This window comes from Chrysochloris asiatica, unplaced genomic scaffold (genome assembly GCF_000296735.1).
Source record: "Chrysochloris asiatica unplaced genomic scaffold, ChrAsi1.0 scaffold00168, whole genome shotgun sequence".
NCBI classification, from domain to species: Eukaryota; Metazoa; Chordata; class Mammalia; order Afrosoricida; family Chrysochloridae; genus Chrysochloris; species Chrysochloris asiatica.
This window is the reverse complement of record NW_006408686.1, coordinates 6,735,150-6,749,335: the sequence shown is the minus strand read 5'-3', so window position 1 is coordinate 6,749,335 and position 14,186 is coordinate 6,735,150. Positions and strand designations below refer to the sequence as shown.

At 50.9% G+C, this 14,186-nt stretch overlaps 2 protein-coding genes across 3 annotated transcripts in view; one reads left to right on the top strand and one right to left on the bottom strand.

The window, feature by feature from the left end:
* Positions 1-10,103: 10,103 nt before the first annotated feature.
* On the top strand, positions 10,104-10,728 carry LOC102829894 (chromosome unknown open reading frame, human C19orf33). Its single transcript, XM_006871548.1, has 4 exons — positions 10,104-10,125; positions 10,223-10,335; positions 10,444-10,509; positions 10,612-10,728. The coding sequence occupies exons 1-4, from the start codon at positions 10,104-10,106 to the stop codon at positions 10,726-10,728; spliced, it is 318 nt and encodes a 105-aa protein (XP_006871610.1).
* Positions 10,729-11,071: 343 nt separating this feature from the next.
* The window catches only part of YIF1B (Yip1 interacting factor homolog B (S. cerevisiae)), a 10,917-nt gene continuing 7,802 nt past the window's right edge, over positions 11,072-14,186 (bottom strand). For both annotated transcript variants that reach the window (XM_006871462.1, XM_006871463.1), the window contains exons 2-8: positions 13,496-13,734; positions 13,282-13,386; positions 13,025-13,103; positions 12,849-12,906; positions 11,876-12,031; positions 11,699-11,792; positions 11,072-11,227 (exon numbers count right to left, since the gene is read on the bottom strand). In XM_006871462.1, coding sequence (XP_006871524.1) covers positions 11,072-11,227; positions 11,699-11,792; positions 11,876-12,031; positions 12,849-12,906; positions 13,025-13,103; positions 13,282-13,386; positions 13,496-13,734 — 887 coding nt within the window. The remainder of the gene's footprint in view (positions 11,228-11,698; positions 11,793-11,875; positions 12,032-12,848; positions 12,907-13,024; positions 13,104-13,281; positions 13,387-13,495; positions 13,735-14,186) is intronic.

Here is a 14,186-nt window from a genome sequence, read left to right as displayed (position 1 = left end):
CTTATGGGCCAAAGTGGAAGTCTGTAAATTTTGTAAGATTGTCTTTTCCTTCCACTCATAGTTTTACCCTTCCAACAAAAGGTCTGGGTGTGTGTAGAGGCTGACTGGAGCAGAGGTGAAACAATGCTCACTGGGATGAAATACACCTGATTCCATGGTCTTAGAAGGAGACGCTAACAACCCCTGCACCTAGGAAGGGAAGACTTCAGGTTCCAGGTCTGTGGTGAGGGAGAGAGGAATGCCTTCTATCCTGCACATCCTGGTGTGGCGCTGGAGGGTAAAGCAGTGTTTTAGTCTGGAAGCTCAGTTTGAATCACAAGGTCAGCAATTCAAACTCACCCCCACCCACCCCCCACGCCCCCGCTCCTTGGAGGGCCCTATATATAGGGTCACTATGAGTTGGAAATGACTAAACGTCACTTAACAACAATCCTTTCAATTCAGCCTGGCTGGGGGAGCAGCTGGCCATTTGATCCGCTACCAAACAACACTGGATGTGGCCAGTCCTGAGCCCTGCCAGATGCCATCACTGGTAGCTCCTGAATATGGACGCCCCCTCCACACACACACCCAGAGGCAGCTACACACATGTGCAGCAGCACAGCCATATGATTGATACGGAACCATATGTTCTGACCCTCAGAGTGGTCTTGGGCTGTGGCACGTGTGGCAATCAAAGTGCTGTGGCACTGCCCAGAGGGCTCAGCCAAGCCAGTGCAGTGGTGGTCTGAATGAAGATCAACAAGTCCCAAGCTTGAGTACTCTGTATCCCTTCCAGTTACGTGTTTGCACATGGGTAGAGGGCCACAGAATGTGTCTCCACTGGGGATGAGGCTTGCTTTTTGGCCATCACAATCAAAGATCAGTCTATACTCTCTGTGTGGGTCCTGATGGGCTCTAGAGTAGCCTAAGTTAGAAATAATCCTGGCCCCTGCACCTGGGACTCTGCAGGCCATGTTTAAGGTCAATACTGTCGATTGACCTGATCGTAAGTAGCCGTATGAAATGCTGTATGACATAAGCTGAGGTAATTTAGTCCTAGCCTCTGTTGGTCACATAAATGAAGAGTGGCCCACAGAACGATATGTTGTTGTCGTCATGTGCCGTGGAGTCGGTTCCGACTCATAGCGACCCTGTACAGGGTTTCCAAGGCTATAAATCTTTATGGGGGCAGAAAGCCTCATCTTTCTCCTACGGAACAGCTGGTAGATTCAAACTGCTGACAGTGCAGTTCGCAGCCCGATTCGTAAGCACTACGCTACCAGAGCTCCTTACAGAATGATGTGTTGTTGTTAAGTGCCATCGAGTCAGTTCCGATCCATAGTGACCCTGTACAGGGTTTCTGAGGCTGTAAATCTTTACGGGAGCAGAAAGCCTCATCTTTCTCCCGCGGAACAGCTGATAGTTTCCAACTGCTGACCTTGTGGTTCATAGCTCGATTCGTAACCACTACGCTACCAGAGCTCCTTACAGAATGATATAGTCATCTGAAAAATCACCAGAAATCAATCAAGGGGTGGAATGTTGGGCAAGACAGTCTTCCTTATGGGTCTCAAGCCCCTACCTATCAGGCTAGAGGTGCTAAGAATGCCTGGCCCTGGTGGTGGGGGTGGTTATGTGCCGTGGAGTCAGTTCCGACTCATAGCGACCCTGTACAGGGTTTCCGAGGCTGTAAATCTTTATGGGAGCAGAAAGCCTCATCTTTCTCCCACAGAACAGCTGGTAGTTTTGAACAGCTGACCTTACGGTCCACAGCCTGATTCGTAACCACTACACTACCAGAGCTCCTTATGCCTGGCTCAAGTGGCTCTTTACTAAATCTGTTTCTCATGGTTGCCACAAACAACCTTGAGGGATGAGGTCATAGCTCCCTCCGGGACCAAGAACAAGCTTGCTTACTGCTTTCTATAAAATGCCGAGCTCCTCAAGCTCAGTGTTCCTCTTTTGTAACAGCCGCTGCCGGTGCTGCATCCAGTGGGGTCTTCCACATTGACCCTGTAACCATATATGCTGATGCTTACTCTGTTTGTTGTGAGTAATGAGGCCTTTTGACTCTGACCCAGGAGTCTCCAGGCTTCTGCCAGCATTTTTGAAATAGTAACTAGGCTAACTTAATAGCTTGTAAATAGGGTAAAATTAAATCCCAGATCCAACATTCAGCTGAGTGGAGGCCAAGTGTGGTCCTCGCCAGCTGAGCTGCCAGCCCTTTAGCCACTCCCAAAGGATCAAAATTTTCTGATTATTAAGTATCCCAGAAGGTCAAGGGGCCAAGCCAGATTGCCCATTGTCATGGATTTGATTCTGACTCAGTGACCCTATAGGACAGGGTCAAATTGCCCCTCAGGGTCTCGGAGGCTGTAAATCTACAGGAGCAGACAGCCTCATCTTTCTCCCACAGAGCACCTAGTGAGTCTGAACTGCCGACCTGGGGGTTAGCAGCCCAGTGCTTATCCCACAGTACCACCAGGGCTCCTTGGTCAAAGGCCAATGCCATGTTTTTGTCTGAAAAGGAAACTGAGTCCCTACACTCTATGTGCTTAAGATCTTCTTCAGCTCATGGGATGTGGTCAAATTGAAAGAAAACATTCCCTAAGAGGGATTATGATGTTTATAGGATTGCCACTTTGTTTATGGAAACTTCAGGAAAGCCAGTAAGCCAGGCCTTGCAGCAGCTGCTTATCTTATTAACCATGTCATCCCTCAGCTATGTAGGTGCGCCGAGCCCCGCCCCCACAGAGGACCATCAGTCCCATCAGTCCCAACAATCCATTCATCCATTCTCTGTCATCTTGGTGCCCCTGTCCACTAAAATTGATATCCAGATATATCCCTAAATCTAAAAAAAAAAAATTTGTGAATTTTGTGATAGTTTACATGGGAGAACATTAGCTTTACATTCATCCTATCGTTTATCGTTTCATTGCCATGATCCATAGCATCATCAAATAACCAAAGGACATATATACCCTGCAAGCCTGCCTCCCAGTCATCAGCACACATCCACTCCCCCTCTCTGGGTCTAAAGTCCCCAGCTGCTCCATCTCTGCACGTCATCGTCTGCCTTCTTCTCTGGTGTCACTGCTTCTCTGGGTAGGGTCCTGCTCTCTGCTCTTCTCCCTTGATGGTCCCAGGGACCTCCGCTCCTAGACTGCAAAGTCAATCACTCCCCTCCTTTGGCTATAAAAAGTCTACCTTTACATTTCCAACCCTCACAGTCAGTCCTGATAACAGCTATTTACTATTGAACCACAAGTCCTTCCCCATCTCCTTTCATCAGCCACGCCCAGATAGATTGATAGTGGACATTCTACCTTCCTCCTCGCCCTCTGGATCTAGGTTCCCTCTTGAAAGCTTGTAAGCCAGTCACTTCTTGCTTTTGTAGCCCCTCATTTTGGGTAGTCAATGTCCAAGTTGCCCATCCCTGTCAACCCTGTGTACTGAGGGGGTGGGAATGATCCTCGCTGTAAAGATTTGTTCCCTCTTTTGAGCTACTGCATCCATAGGTGTAGGTTAAATTTAAATTTTTAAGGCTCTTAAATTTTAAAGCTGTGATCAAGCCAAAAATCATCCAGAGTGGAGTAGCACCTGAGTAATGTCTGCTACTGAGGAAATGTCACAGAAAGATTGTGTTGATTTAGTAGTGAACAATACCACTGCAGGCCAGCTGGGAACACAAGTCCCTTGTTCCTGTGAGGAAGACGACACTGCTGATTTCCTGTAGATGAGGTCATTTTAGGTAAAAAAGAATCTGGAGACAAGCAGGGGAAGATGGTGGCTGGCAGATGCCAAGGCCAGATGGACAGAGGAGAATTGTACATCAGCCTGTAGTTAGCTGACAAACAGCCTGGAGGGTCTGGCCAGAAGGGCAAACAGAAGTGATTGTCTGGCTTCTTTTAATCATATTGGGAAAGGATTGAATGGTTGTTAAGTGCCGTGGAGTTAGTTCAGACTCATAGCGACCCTGTATAGGGTTTCCAAGGCTTTAAAATTTTTGTGGGAACACAAAGCATCATCTTTCTCCGACAGAGCAGATGGGGGACTCAAACTGCGGACCATGTGGCTCGCAGTCCAGTGCTTATTACATGGAGCAACCACGGTTCCTGAGGATTGAATGGCAGAGACCTTTTCAGTATTTTTCAAAGAGTAGAAAGGGGTGGACATGCTCATGTCTTTGGCCCTTGCACCTGTTTTTCATACAAGCTTGTCTTTGTCTTAACTTTTGTCTTCTCTGCTTTCATCTGGCCTGTTTGAAAACCTGCATTGTGCATAGCTGTCATGTCTTGAGCCATCAATAGGGAGTTGTGATGGAGGCAGGCCCCCATGTCCATTCCTTGTCTTCCTTTCAGTAAAGAAGTTCCCCGTGTTTTAGCTAGACATGTGATTGCCCTGCTAGGAACTACATTTCCTAGTCCGCCTTGTAGCTAGAGGTGACCATGTCTTCAAACCCTGGTTGACGGGATGTGGATACAAGGAATATCTGTTGCATCCTGGTCAGGTCCATAAAATGAAGCTGTGTACCCACCACATGCTTTTTCTCTTCCTGAGAACCTGATGGAGGAGGCCAGCCTCCCCTCTCTCTATGTCCAAAGAAAACATCTTAACAGGATATAATACAACCAGATGGCAGAAGCTTGGTTCTTGGACGATCTTGTAGAGCGCACGCTTACCTGCTCTGGATTCCTACCAGCTCAGACTTCCATGTGAGAAAAAAGTGAGTCTCTTATGCTTCTATATGAGCCTTTTGGGTCTCTGTAAAGCTGCCAAGCTCTGGTAGCATAGTGGTTACGAATCAGGCTGTGAACCTCAAGGTCAGCAGTTCGAAACTACCAGTCATTACACGGGAGAAAGATGAGGCTTTCTGCTCCCGTAAAGATTTATAGCCTCGGAAACCCTCTTCAGGGTCCCTGAGTTGGAACCTACTCCACAGCACATTACAACAACAACAATATTCTGCCAAGGATCCTGGTGTGGCGCTGTTGGATCAGCACTGGACTGCTAAGCACAAGGTTGGCTGTTCAAAGCTACTAGCCACTCCTTGGAAACCCTACACAGGGTTGCTATGGGTCATATAAAGGTTAGGTTTCTTGTCCACAGACACTGGGCTGGTAGGTTGAAGGACTGCAATGTGAAACATTTCATCCCCAAGGATACAGCAGCTCTTTACTATGCTAAACTTCAGTGAAGGTAAATAGGTGGCTACAGGGAGATCTGCTACACTCATCCATCCACTCCTGTATTATAGTTAGGATAGGGGTTTAGTGCTGTTGATAAGTGCTGTTGAGTTGGTTCCTGTTGCGGACCGTGTAAGACTGGTCAGAGGTTTGAGGCCCTATAGGGCTGAGTGTAACAAATGAGGCCACTGGCAGTTAATGGCAAATTGCTTTCATCTTAATATTCAGTTATATATATTAAATTAATACACGGAGCCTTTGAAAATCCACAGATAAATGTGATATTTTCCTAAAGCCAAGACTAAAGGTTGCAAGGTTAAACCTTTCTCCAAAGGATTAACTAAAAATAACTTAGCTACTTCTCGGTTCTTTGTTCTATAGACAAAGAACCCATCCTCCCTAATCCCTTTTCCAGATGCAGCCCATTCACCTGGGCATCTCCTGCAGAACTCACCTTCCCCCAAGTGTGCTCAGGGGCTATAGATATGTTAATTGGGCCTGAGAAACCAAGTTGCTGGCCTGGGATTCAAACCAGCAAACTATGATGTAAAATTACCTGAATGTCTGGAAAAGTACTGATGTTAGCTGTACCTTGCCTTGGTCCCTCCCAGCTTGGTGTGAAGCTCCTCCCCTAAATAAAGCAGAGCCCCGGGCCTCCCCAGGTGTGCATTACTGGTTGGAAGGCTTGGAGTAAAGATTGCAGGGCAGTGAGTTGCTGCCTGCAGAGGCCACGATGCCTGTACTCCCAAGCCTGCCCACCAGTGATGTATCCACCCTGGCTTTGGGGTGCCTCATTGTCTCCCTTCTTCTGTCTGTGTATTCTTTTGCTATCCCTATCGCCGCTGGATCTCCCCTCCTCATGAACCAAACACTCGTGAACAACACAACTATGTCGAGGTCAGACCCTGAAGTCCCCGACAGGTTCCGACTCATACTGACCCTATATAGGGTTTCTGAGGAGCGGTTGTTGGGTTTGAACCACTGACCTTTCAGTTACCAGTCCAGTGCTTATCTTACAGTGCCACACCAGGTCTCCAAACTGACATTTATTGAGCAGTTATTTACTTTGTTCTATGCAAAACCATTTATCCCAAGAATCACTCATTTAAAGCGACCCAACCTTATGAGGTAAGTAGCATCATTTCCATTTAACTGAGGAGGAGACTGAAGTGCAGTGTGGTTAACTTACTTGCCAGGAGCAGTAAGAGAGGATTCACACCTAAGCAGGCCCCTCCAGAACCCAAATGCAAATGCATAGCCACTCTGCCTGCTCTAACCAGCCATAAACTAGTATCTGCCAGTGAATAACCTAATTCAACAAATGACAACGAGCACCCACTCTGAGTCACAGCACCCACTCTGAGTCACATGGAGCACCCACTCTGAGTCACATCATTTTGGGTGCTGAGTAAAGAAGTCCCCACCCTCGTGAAATTACTGTTCTGGGCGGGGGGGGCAGACACTTTCTCTCACACCCCACATCCAGTTGGCTCTGCCACTCTGAACAAGTCACAATCCTCCTCTCTCTGCTTACAACCTTCTCATGGCTCCCAAATATTGTTAAGTGCCCGTCGAGTAGGTTTTGGCTCATAGCGACCCTTTACAGGGTTTCTGAATGGCTGGTGAGTTTGAACTGCTGACCTTGTGGTTCAAACCTACCTTGCAGTCCAGCAGTTATCCTACAGTGCCACACAAGACTCCATGACCTAACTTTAATTTACAAGCCTTCTCACACACACAAGCACATTTCTGCCTCAGGACCTTTGAACATGCTGTTCCCTACTTAGGATGCCCTTCCTCGTACATGTACTTACCTGGTTTCTTTTCTCATCCTCAGATTTTTACTCAAGAGATTTCAGTTAGACTCATAGCAACCCCATGTACAACAGAACAAAACCCTGCCTGGTCCTGTACCACCCTCACAATTGTCCTGTTTGAGTCCATTGTTGTAGCCACTGCGTCCAGCCATCTCCTTGAGGGTCGTCTTCCCCGAATCCTTACTTCACCAAACATGATGTCCTCCAGGAATTGGTCTCTCCTGATAATATTTCCAAAGTAAATGACACGAAGTCTCACTATCCTCAATTCTATTTTGGCTTTCTTCCTAGGCAGATTTGTTCATTTTTCTTCCCCAACACCATGATTCAAATATGTCAACTCCTCAGTCTTTAGTCACTGTTCAGTCTTCACATGCAAATGATGAGCTTGAGGACACCATACCAGGGGTCAAGTGTACCTTACTCCTCCTCTAAGTGACACCCTTGCTTTTTAACAATTTTTTTTTTCACTGCGAATTTGGGTGTTTTACAGAGAAAATTGGTTTCACATTCAAAAGATGATATGCATTGTTTCATACCTTTGAATGCGATCCACTCAAGGTAACATCGCCTTATGCATCCCGTTTCTTTCTGTTCCTTTTATCCTTTCTTGCTGTCTGAACTTTGTCTTTAGGCAAATGTTGCCCTTTTGGTCTTGAATAGTTGATTGTTCTCAAGAGTCATATATCTCCATCACTGTTCACCTTATTGACCTATGGATTGGCTGAAAATTGAGCCACGTGGGGGAGTTCAGTTCTAGGTTTCAAGGGTGACTAAGAGCCAGAATCATTTGGGGTAGGGGAGGGGTAGCTTTTTAACACTTTAAAACCTAATGAAACACATGGTTTGATTTCTTAACTGTAGCATAGGTATTACTTAGTCCCTTTTCCTACTATATTTCTCTTCTTAGTGTTGTCGTTAAGTGCCATCGAGTCTGTTCTGATCCATAATGACCCTGTATAGGGTTTTTGAGGAGTGACTGGTGAGCTTGAAACACCGAGTTTGCGGTTCAAACCAACTTTGCAGCCCAGCGCGTTATCCCATGCCACAGCAGGACTCCTGTCTTCTGAGTTCTCAGCATTTCTTTACAAGTTTGTATTGTGGTGTAATTTCTATGTTATTCACCTGTTTTAAGTGCACCATGATTTTAAATAATTTTTTCAAGTAGTGCAACCATCAGTAGACATTGGTTGTAGAGAATTTCCATTTTTTAATGGAGGAGGACATCATACTTGGTAACGTGGAGGGTCCGTGAAAAAAAAAAGAGGAAGATCCCCAGTGAAAGGGATGGCTACAGTGGCAGCATCAATAGGCTCAGACGGAACGACTGTGAGCAAGCACAGGACTGGGCAGTGTTGTCTTCTATTGTGAATGGGCTCGCTAGTTTGTAGCTAACTAGCTGGTACCTAAAGGAGCTCTGGTAGTGTAGTGGTTACGAATTGGGCTGCAAACCTCAAAGTCAGCAGTTCGAAACTACCAGCTGCTCTGTGGGAGAAAGATGAGGCTTTCTGCTCCCGTAAAGATTTACAGCCTCGGAAACCCTGTACAGGGTCGCTGTGAGTCGGAACCGACTCCACAGCACATAACAACAACAAGATGGTACCTAACAGTAAGATCCCTCCTGCCCATTTTATAATGAATCTTCATTACCACCTCTAGTCCCGGGCAACCACAAGTCCATTCCTGTCTCTTATCAATTTACCATTTACTATATGCCTCACAAGGAGTCCTGGCAGCGCTGTGGGCGTAGGTTTGTCAGCTCCAAGAGGCTGAGACTTTTGGGTAGTATTCCCTTCAGTATGCCTGATCCTAGATTGGTGCCCCGATGTAGTAGGTACTCAGTAAATACATGCTAAAAGGATGAATGAGGATTCAGGTCATTTCCACTAACTGCTAAGTGCTGTAATGGATATAAGGAAGGAGCCCTAGTATCACTGTGAGCTAGGTTTTGGACTGCTAACTACAAGGTTGGTGGTTCAAACTCATCAGCCGCTCTGTGGGAGAAAGATGAGGCTGTCTGTGCCCATAAAGACTGACAGTCTCGGAAACCCTAGTTAGGGTCACTATGAGTCGGAGTCAACTTGATGGCAGTGGGCAGGTAATGGACACGCAGCGGGGTGACGGGATGGAGTGGTGGGGCTCTGTGGAGCTGGCAGTTACAGGGCATGTGATGGAAACCGGGGTGAAAAGTGGATGTGAACCGGCCATTACAGCAGCATCTCTAGACCTCAGGCCTTGCCTGCCACTTCCTGCTGGACACTGCCTGGCTGTTGGGAGGACACAGAAGACATAGCCTCCCAGGAATGGGGGCAGTGGTTCAGGTATACAGCATCTCCTGTCTGATTGGGTCCAGCACCTAGTGGGGAGGCTGATGGGATGAGGGACAGGCAAAGCCTTGGACTCTATTGGGACCCACTTGGAATCTCTTCATGCTGTCTGAACCTCATCAATTCACTCACCTGCTTGGTCTCTCTGGTTTCTCTTTTTGTAAAATAGGGATGGTGACAGTGCCTACCTTTCAATATTTTAAAATTATTTTATAAAGCATTGTTCTGTGCCCAATACCAGTGATAAGGAATGAACCCATGTGATTCTCACGCCAGCCCCACTTGACAGATGGGGACACTGAGGCACAGAGAGGGGGGTACTTGGCTGCGGAGTTATAAGGTCGAACATCACATTTTGCAGGCTGGTTCCAAGCCTTTACCCAGCAAACACTGCTGTGCTTACCAAGCCAGAGGGGTTGTCACTGTGAACGACCAGACACAGAACCCTGGCATGGCAGCTGGTATGCAGTAATCAGTGCATCACGAGGACCAACACGACTGGCAGACACAGGTGGGCACTCAGCAGGCCCCTCCCTCTCAGTTTTTGAGAAATGAGTCTCTGACCCTTTGGGGGGAAACTGGCGGCAGCCCTGTGTTTCGGCCCCCACAGCTCATAGGGAAGCAGTGCACCGTTCCCTTCCCAGAGAGAAGTTGGGCGAGGCAGGGGATGGGCAGTGAGTCAAAGGACAGCCGGGTGGAGCTGCTCAGAATTCCTCGGGTGGGTAGGGCCCGCTGCCCCTTCCCAGCATCACCAGATGCTCCAGCCCTCACACACACCTCCCACCACCATGGAGTTCGACCTGGCAGCAGGTGAGCTCCTGGGGAGGAAAGGGACTTGAGAGGCTGGGGCCACCCAGGGGGGGCCACTTCCTGCCCCAGCACCAGCTTACTCTGCCTCTCTCTGCAGCCCTGGAGTCCAATTCCAAGAAACCCGAGGGGGCAGGCCAGCGGGGGGAACCAAAACACAGCCCCCCCAAAGTTCAGGGCCCAGCGCAGGCAGGAGTAGCTGCTAATCCCGGGGTAAGTCACCTCAAGTTCAAGCGTGTCCAAGGAGGGGTCTGCCCCAACTTGAGCTGGGATGGGGGCAGGGGGCGGGAAGGCCAGGCCTCACTGCCAACCTCCCTCCAGCATGGTGGCAGCAGCTCCTCGGATTCCAGCAGCAGCAGCTCCAGCGCCTCAGACATCGAAGCAAAGGTACGAGGCGCCCCGGGTGGTAGGTGGGCTCGGAGCCCTGAGTAGTTTACTGGAGGAACCTTGTCTCTGTTTCTCCCTGCTACTCTCCACCCTTTGTCTCAGGAAAACGCCAGTGGCAAGATCAAGAAGCCCAAGGTGAAGAAGAAGCAGAAGGCTGAGGGAGCGGAGAAGGCGAAGCGGGGGAAGAAGGGGAAGAAGGGGAAGAGGGAAGCTCATTAAACCTTGCTGGGGTGAGAGGTTCTGTGCACCTTCCGGCTCCGCCCAGCCCTTTGGCTGGCTGAGGCTGCCCCCTGCTGGTCAGCCGGGCGCATGGCCAAGGAGAGGCGACCACACCAATGCCCAACAGGGTTTATTGTTTCTGTAACAGTGGCCACGCAGGCGGCCTGTGCAGCGGGACATCTCAGCACCTTAGCGAGGAAGGGGAGGGGGAAAGGGACGAACGGACAGACAAGCTCCGCGGGTACCAGGCGACGCGCGAGCGGGTAGGAGATGAATCGCCACGGCAGCGCACAGTAGCTGGCTACCAGGGGCGGGAATTCGAAGGCTTCGGGTGGAGTCACCCTCACTGCACCAGGTGGAAGGTGAGCCAGTACATGAGCAGCGGCTGGGTCGCGGCCACGGCCATGGTCAGGTACATACGCAGCTGGTTCCGCGCCCCGCGCACTGGGACTCCTTCAGCCGCCGCCTCGGCCAGGATCTTCAGCCTCAGAGTCCGGATCTGACAGGGGTTGAGGGGTGCGCGTCAAAGGCTTCCATGAGTACCAGGCAACCTGGCTCAAGTCCCTGCCCTTTTACAGCCTCATGTGTCCTTGTGGTCCACAGAGGCAGCTGTTGACCTCGGTTTCCTATTGATCCAGTGCGCAGTCGAGCACAGGGGTCTCAAGACCCCCCAAATCCTCTAACAGCAGCAGTGTGTTCTGCTTCCTTCCTGAAAACGTTACCAGGAGCACTTGCCAGGGGAAGGGATAAGGAGAAAGGGGGCGGGGCATGGGGCCAGTCTTCAGCCCTGCTAGCTAAGCAGCCCGGTCCTCTAGCAGCCCTAGCAGCCGCATGGCCTTCCTTTTCCTCAGGCCCCAGCTCTGGCAGGAAGCCCTCCCCAGGGCTCCTTAGTGGAGCATTGAAGCTCTGGGCTAAACTCCCCACCTGAAATCCTTAGACACCCCATCGATCCCCCGAGGCCCCAGCTCACCATGAACACGAAGATAGACATGCAGCACCAGCCAAGCACAAGGTAGTAACCAATCTTCCCAAAGAGCAGGCCCATGAGGATCCCACCGATCATCCTAAGGGGACGGAGAGGGGCAGGCTGCTTTCAGGAAGAGGCCTGGCCTGGGGGGACGACAAGTGACAGGCTGGAAGCACTCACCCCACGTATTTGTAGCCCAAGAAGGCCACCAGGTCGATGGTAGTGAGGTCAGTGTTGATGGTCACCAGGTAGAGACTGAGCAGGATGGCCAACACCTCCAGGGTCAGCCAGGCCAGCGCTGAGCTCGCCTGCAGCCCGAGAAGGTCTGGGGAGAACCTGCCAATGGCAACATGGCCTGAGCCCTCCCTCGCAGAAATGCCAGGATAGGGGGCAACACAAGTAGGAGGAAGTATGGGTGGAGGGTTCAGAGAGATCAGGGCCCGGTTCGGGGAGATGTGGGGGAAGTTCAGTGGGGCTATGGGAGCCCCAAGAGGTACCTGGCCCAGTTTTGGGGGTAGGGGGGATCAGGTGGCTTCTTGGGGGGCAAGGCACCTGAAATGAGGCCTGAAGGCATAGAGTACTGTCAAGGTAGACTTGGCTATCTTGGTCCCCGATATGTCCCCAGTGCCCCAGCAATTAACTGATTGCATGGAATGACATTTGCTTTTGGTGCTTCCAAGGAAGTGGACAGGGGACTGCGTGAGCAGAGGGAGGCCTAACCCAGTCTCGGGAGCAGGAAGGCATCCCGCACGGAGGCACCACAACGGAGACACCAGGAAGGAGCGGGGCCCTGTGGGAGACGGAGGGGAGCAGAGATCCCTGGGAGGCAGACGTGGACCTTTGAAAAGGCCAGGGCTGAGTGAGCAGGGGGAGGGGCTTGAACCAGGATGGAGAACTGCAGATGGGCAGCCCCTCAGATGAGACCTTTCTGGCTGTGGCAGCTCATTTGGAACAAACAGGATAGGATGGACCTGGTGGTGGAGGCCAAGAGGAAGGGTGGAGTTGGCAGCTCCCTGAGCACAGGGCAAGGCTGGGGCTACACGTGGAAGAGCAGAAATGAGGGGGCACCAACTGAGAGTATGGTGGGGCTGTTCTGAGAGAGGGGGCACTGAAAGGTGGTCACCAGACTCACCTACACCACCTGCCTTCTTACCTGTCCTGGGTCCCTAGTGCAAGGCCAGCCACCAATACATAGGTGATGAAAGCCATAGCTGTGTGAGGAAGATAGACAGACAGACACTGGTTAGAGGGAGAAGGACCGTCCTGAAGCCTCCCAGCACCCAAACCTCTGCCCGACCTCCCCACCCAGGAGGGCGCAGGGGCTGAAACCTGGAATGTAGAGGTCAGGAGCATTGATGTCAAAGCGGGGGGCCACCGGAGTGTCCTGCTGGTACTGCACTTCCCAATCCTGCAGAGAGCGGGGATAGGTAGGACCCCCAGATCTAGGCTTCTCCCTCTGCTTCTTAGAAGCCCTCCCTTGAGGCAAATCTACCCGCCTTGTGCCAGTCTCCAGCCCCCCAAGGATGTACCTCCACTCAGGTCCCTGCTCCACCCTTCTCCTCCCTTGGGAATCAAGCAGCACTGACCTGGTGCAGGTAGGGGAAGATGAGCAGGCCCAGTTTCTTGCCCACATACACAGTGTCCACAGCAAAGTAATACTTGAGCTTGGTGACGGGGAAGAAGCGGTCGATCTGCAGAGGCAGACCCCAGGCCTCCTCAATCCAAAAGTAACCAACACTGGGCCCTGCCCACTAGGCCCCAAACCTTCTGGACCCCCTGCCTCAGCCCCAGCCCACTCACATTCTTATCCACCAGCTCCTTGCCCTGGGCGGCCAGGCTGCTCCCATAGGCCATGGCCATGTTGGACATAGGATCAGCCAGGAAGGTAGCCTGGGGCGAAGCGGAGGCCGCAGGGTAGCCCAGGCCACTGGGGGCCCGAGGGGCTCCATAGCCGCGACTCTGGGCTGAACTTGTGTCATCGAAAAGCTGGTGGGGGTCAGTCATGCCTGGCTGGGACGCGGGGATCCTTCGCTTGGAGGCTGCAGAGGGAGAGGGGGGAAGAGTGTCATGTTCCCACCCCAGGAAAGGCAGCTGTTTAGCACGAAAGCTGTCTATCCATCTGTCTATCCATCCAGATACCCATGACAATGACAACTAAGACCATGAGGCAGATAGCCAGGGTTAACGGGACCAACTGTGCGTGGTGTGGCGCTATTGGATAAACACGGGACTGCTAACTGTAAGGTCAGTGGTTCAAACCCACCCAGCCACTCTCAGAAACCCTACCCAGGGTCATTCTGAGTCGGAACCAACTCCACAGGACTTGACAGCCACTGTGCATAAAGCCCAGGTGGCACTGTTTGATAAGCACTACACTGTAACTACAAGGAGCTCTGGTAGCGTAGTGGTTATGAATCGGGCTGCGAACCGCAAGGTCAGCAGTTCAAAACTACCAGTGGTTCTGAGGGAGAAAGATGAGGCTTTCTGCTCC

Excerpts from the sequence above, each read along its gene's own strand:
- LOC102829894 (XM_006871548.1), top strand. The coding sequence starts at position 10,104 with ATGGAGTTCGACCTGGCAGCAG. Across the intron at positions 10,126-10,222 it reads GGAGTTCGACCTGGCAGCAG|CCCTGGAGTCCAATTCCAAG; the intron begins GTGAGCTCCTGG and ends CTCTCTCTGCAG. Across the intron at positions 10,510-10,611 it reads CCTCAGACATCGAAGCAAAG|GAAAACGCCAGTGGCAAGAT; the intron begins GTACGAGGCGCC and ends CCTTTGTCTCAG.